The sequence below is a fragment of the Nematolebias whitei genome, chromosome 6 (genome assembly GCF_014905685.2).
Source record: "Nematolebias whitei isolate Nwh7 chromosome 6, NemWhi1, whole genome shotgun sequence".
NCBI classification, from domain to species: domain Eukaryota; kingdom Metazoa; phylum Chordata; class Actinopteri; order Cyprinodontiformes; family Rivulidae; genus Nematolebias; species Nematolebias whitei.
Genome location: NC_056503.1, coordinates 48891303 through 48896348, shown reverse-complemented (window position 1 = coordinate 48896348; position 5046 = coordinate 48891303). Strand labels below are relative to the sequence as shown.

General features: G+C 44.4%; 2 protein-coding genes across 2 annotated transcripts in view; both read right to left on the bottom strand.

Annotated features, from left to right (window-relative positions):
• Positions 1-1578, bottom strand: part of LOC119411033 (ATP-binding cassette sub-family G member 1-like) — a 15741-nt gene extending 14163 nt beyond the window's left edge. The window contains exon 1 of the mRNA XM_037677956.1: positions 1516-1578. Coding sequence (XP_037533884.1) covers positions 1516-1578 — 63 coding nt within the window. The remainder of the gene's footprint in view (positions 1-1515) is intronic.
• Positions 1579-4597: 3019 nt separating this feature from the next.
• The window catches only part of spcs2 (signal peptidase complex subunit 2), a 9613-nt gene continuing 9164 nt past the window's right edge, over positions 4598-5046 (bottom strand). The window contains exons 5-6 of the mRNA XM_037677955.1: positions 4980-5032; positions 4598-4686 (exon numbers count right to left, since the gene is read on the bottom strand). Of these exons, the coding sequence (XP_037533883.1) occupies positions 4598-4686; positions 4980-5032 (142 nt within the window). The remainder of the gene's footprint in view (positions 4687-4979; positions 5033-5046) is intronic.

Here is a 5046-nt window from a genome sequence, read left to right as displayed (position 1 = left end):
TAACAGAACCGAGTGTACTGAAGGTTTGTCACCATGGTAACAGAACCCGAGTGTACTGAAGGTTTGTCAGAAGAAGAAGTCTTCTTTACTTTAGCTTTGTTGCCATGGTAACAGACCTGCTCACTGACTAGTTGACTAATAAACCCAAATAAAAATCAGAAGTGTGTGGTGTTTGTTAGTATCCCCCCCCCTCCCCCCCAGTCAACACTATGTGGAACCTTCAGCTGCAGGTCTTTTGGGTCTTGTCTCCGGTAGCTCTACACACCTTCAGGCTGACAGTTTGTCCCATTCTTCTGTGTAAACCAGCTACTGTCAGACTGAATGGGGAGTATCAACTGTCAGTAGTGTTCCAGTCTTACCACAGATTCTCATTTGGAACCAGGTTCTGGACCTTTACTGGACCATTCTAACACATGGACATGCCTTGATCTGACCCGATCTATTGTAGGTCTGCTGGAAGGTGAAACTCCGCACCAGTCTCAGTCTACAGCCTCTAACAGGATCTGTTACAAGACTGTCCTGTGTTTAGCTGCATCCTGAAGCTGAAGTAAAGCATGAGCATGATGCTGCCGCCACCATGCTTCACAGTGGGGATGGTGTGTTCAGGCTGAGCTGCAGTGATGGTTTTCTTCGTGCACTGTTCCGTAGAGTCAGTTTTGTGGTCTAACAGTTGTCCTGAGCTGTGGATCTCTGCAGCTCCTCCTGAGCTCCTATGGGGTTTTCTTGGCTGCTCCTCAGTTTCATGCTGTCCTTGTCTCCGTCCTGTCAGATGGACATCCATGTCTGTAGGTCTGCAGTATTCTTTCCATTTCCAGAAGATGGATTAAACAGTGGCTCTGTGAGACGATTTATAATATAACCCGTGTTAAACTTCTCACCGTCGTTCTCCCTGACCTGTCTGCTGTGTTCCTTGGTCTTCATGATGCTGTTTTGATCTATTCTGTAAACCTCTGAGGCTCACAGAACAGCTGGATTATGTTTACTGATGAGGTGACGCCTGGAGGATTTCGGTTCGAGGATCAGAGTGAAGGGATGAAATTTACGCATTTCAGATTTTATTTACAAAAAATGTTATTTATTAATTTTTGTAGCTTTTGAACCACTTTGTGTTTGTTACATAAAATTCAGGTCATCCTTCCAGCGCTTTTACTTCACTGTAAAGACGATTTAGGCTGAGTTCAGAACCAGAACCAGAACCGGTTCCTGTGATGTTTTCAGGTGATTTTACCTGAGGGAGGACAGGTGGACAAACTGAGGGTGCTCAGTGCCTAAAAGGTTCTGTCCAACGGTTGAACTGGACGCGGTTCTGTTCCTGTTTTTATTAACCCTTTCTGTAAAATAAAACCAAACTGAGTCCAATGGGTCAGAACCTGGACAGGTGACACGTTTCAGCAGGTGTCTAGCCAGTTTAATTAAACTAAAGTCATCAGAATGTTCCTGACACCAGTTCTGAAGAGTTCATGATGGTTCTGACCCATTACATATGTGTGTGTGTGTGTGTGTGTGAGGACTCACCATGATGATGGAGTTTGTCACAGTGGGGTTGTGAACGGACCAGGCGGCCATCAGACAGGCCATGATCCACTGACAGCAGGACACTCAAACACACCACTCAGCAACTCCCAACAAGCTCCGCCCACTGAACTATAATCCCTCCCACCATACATCTCACCACGCCCACTCTAAGACTCCACCCTCTATGAGGGCGGAGACAGAAACAGAAGACAGCAAGGCAGCCACTTCTTATTATCCACCTGAAAAGGGTCTTGCTCTCCTTCAACTTTAATGCAGCCCGAACTGCAGCGTGCACCCCCACAAATGTTATATCAAAACGACCGGCTCGGCACCGTGATGTGTGCCATTACATGTAGTGGCATTTTGAGTTACCATGGCGACGTAATTTGGAAACAAAGACGCTGTTTTCCTCATTGATAAGCCTGACGGAACTCTTCACAGCCACAGCTAACTCAGAAAACACAAACTGACTTTAACTCATTGAGATAATGAGCTGACATTTGGTGTGGTCGTAGCCGGGGCTTAATTTGAGCCGGATCCGGCTGGAACAGGATCCGGGAACTCTCTTATTTTGAAAGGGTGCGTTCCGGTAATTGTTTGGATCCGGTAATTCTTAGGCTTACTAATTAAAGTTATGAACTAATATGACTGCCTTGAACAAATATAACCTATACTGGATATGTAAACTGAAAATAATTGCATAAACACTAATTTTAAACACAACAGCCACTTATGAGCTTCTTAATATCACATACGAGCTGCTTCTTCAAGTAACATTTCCGTATCTATCCTTAAAAAAATCTCCGCCCCCTAAAAGAGCGGTGGGGGTGAGTGATGAGCTAACCAGGCAGCTGTAGGTGGGCAGGAGCCCTTAGGCAGCCGCAGGCAGGCGCCTGGAGGTTTCACATGTGGAGTCGAACAACAACGAGCTGGGACAGTGTTGGGCTCAAAATCATCAAGGGTGGGGGGGTAGGATGCTTGACAGAAGCAGAGTGTTTACAAATGTAGGTAAATATAGATGTTTAATAACACGTTAAAATACACCAAAATGCAGGAAATTACAATTACTTTATAAAAATTTTGGGGGGAGGACCCCCAGAACCCTCCCCTCCTGCCAGCTCACCTATTATTGATGTTCCGGTATTGATCAGTTTACAAATTAAGCCCTGGACCTAGCTGACAGCGAGTTGTTATACATTCACATCCATTATCTTTTACCCGCTTCTTCCATTTTGGATCTCGGGGGTCGCCGGTGCCCATGTCCAGTAATCACAGTGCAAGGGGCGGGGTACACCCTGGACAGGTCTCCAGTCCATTGCAGGGACACAAAGACAACCATTCTCTCTCTCTCACACCTAGGAACAATTTAGAGTCACCAATCAGTCTAACATGCATGTTTTTGGTCTGCGGGCGGAAACCGGAGTACCTGAAGAAAACCTACGCATGCACGGAGAGAACATGCAAGCTCCACCCAGAGGGGACCCCGTACCGGGATTTGAACCAGGGACCTGCTTGCTGAGAGGCAGCGGCTCTACCAGTTGCGCCACCGTGCTGCCCTATTCACATGCATAGAGAAGCCAATTAGTAAAGTTCTCTAAGGAATCCAGCAGACACGTTGAATCTTGGTTTCATCACAGTCTCCCATCCTGAGCAAGCACAGTGGCAACAGTGGAAAGGAAAAACTCCCTTTAACAGGAAGAAGCCTCCAACAGAACCAGGCTCAGGACGAGCGGTAAGAGCTGAGAGCGAACCCAAAATGTAAATGCAGCGTGGCAGTCCCCGTCAGTTTCTCCAGGAACTTTCTAACTCACATTAACAGTTTAAATCTGTCGAAACTTGTGAGATGATAAAAAATGTCCGAGATGTTTTAACACATTATTGTCCATTTATGCTTGTTTCACACCTGGCTGCAGGTTTTACCTCACCTGGAGGAAGGGTTTAGCAGTCTGTTTCTCTCCAGGTCTGTTCCTTGTCAGCCATTTTAATATTTAATAATGTGACCCGAGTCAACGTTTTTTTTTTTAACAATCCAGCTGCTTGTGCCATTTTAACTTTGTGCTGTTTTTATTGCTCGTGAACTGAAACGTTCAGCTCAATCAGATGAATGCTGACTTTGTAATGTTTAATTTGTTTTTTTATTATTTCTCTCCCTTTAGAAATGCACAATCTCTTCAGCTCCTCTAAAAATTGTTTCAGCTGCTGGCTCTGATGCTACTTGGTTAGCATTTAGCAAAGATTTTCAAAGAAAACGAGTTTCTGATTAAACTCTTGCACCGACAGCAGACGTCTTTAGCTCAGGTTTCAGAGACAAGTTCAGTTTCAATAATGATAAATAAAACAAAACATTGTTTTAATATAGTATATTTAAGTGTTTCTGTGGTTTGGACATGAGAATGCTCTCTGGAGTCTATGCTTGAGCCACACCTGCTCAGGTGAAGAGGCAGAGCTCTACCTGCTGGATGAACAGAGTTACTGAAGCCTCTTCTACATGAATCTTTACATTTAGACAGAAAATTATGAAATAAAATGTTTCCTGAGGATTCATTTAGGAAATCCATTCGTTTGTTTTCAACTTTAATATTTTCACAAAATGACAAAAACAAACATTTGTTGACATCTGCTCACCTGAACAGAAACTTTACACAAAAACAAGATGGTTACTGAAGGTAAACAAAAAAACTCCTGCTGTCCCACACCTGCCCAGGTGGGACCCCTGCTGCAACTTCGTTCTATTTCAGTTCAAACTTATTTTCGTTTGCTTGTCCGGGTGTGATTTGTTGGGAGGACATGTGGTTTTAACATCTTCACTGTGGAAACAACAAACCTCCTGCACCTTGTGGCTCCGCCCACCACCTCCTGCTGTAATCGGCCACACTTCCTGGGAGCTCTGAAACGTTTGGTTTGCGATGAAACTCTTGTGCAACTAAAAACATTTGAAAAATCTGAATCTTTTTAAACTGAAACAAAAATACTGAGGGAAACTTCAGCCGCTTCATTGAAACACCAGAACCCGAGGAGACGGGTTGGGCTGAGAACTTTTCTGTAACTGATGATGAGTTCAGGTTCTGCTGGAACAAGTGTCTCACAGATGATGATGATGATGGTCCTCCTGCTTCTTCTTCGTTGGTTTCAGTTTGTCTCGGTCCATGAGGTTCTTCTTTGGAGGTGAACCTTCAGCCAACAACCAAGGTTTAGGTAAAAAAAAAAAAAAAGGAATTAAACTTTAAGATCTTTTAATACTTTCTGCTTCAGGAATCAAAGAACGAAGAGTTCAGCTTTTAAAAATGATTTCTGAAACAAAACTGTAGCCGTCACCTAAACTGGTAATCTGACCCGTGAAGCTCCGCCCCAAATAATCTGTGACCTGAAGCTCCACCTTAACTATAATCTGACATCACCACGTGTGGGTGGATCCTGCAGTGAACCGACAAACCAACAACTAAAATGCAACAAGGACGAGAAACAAGCATCGTGGTACTGCTGGTCCGAGTCCGTGCTGATCGGGTTAGAGTTGGACCTGGTTAGAGTTGG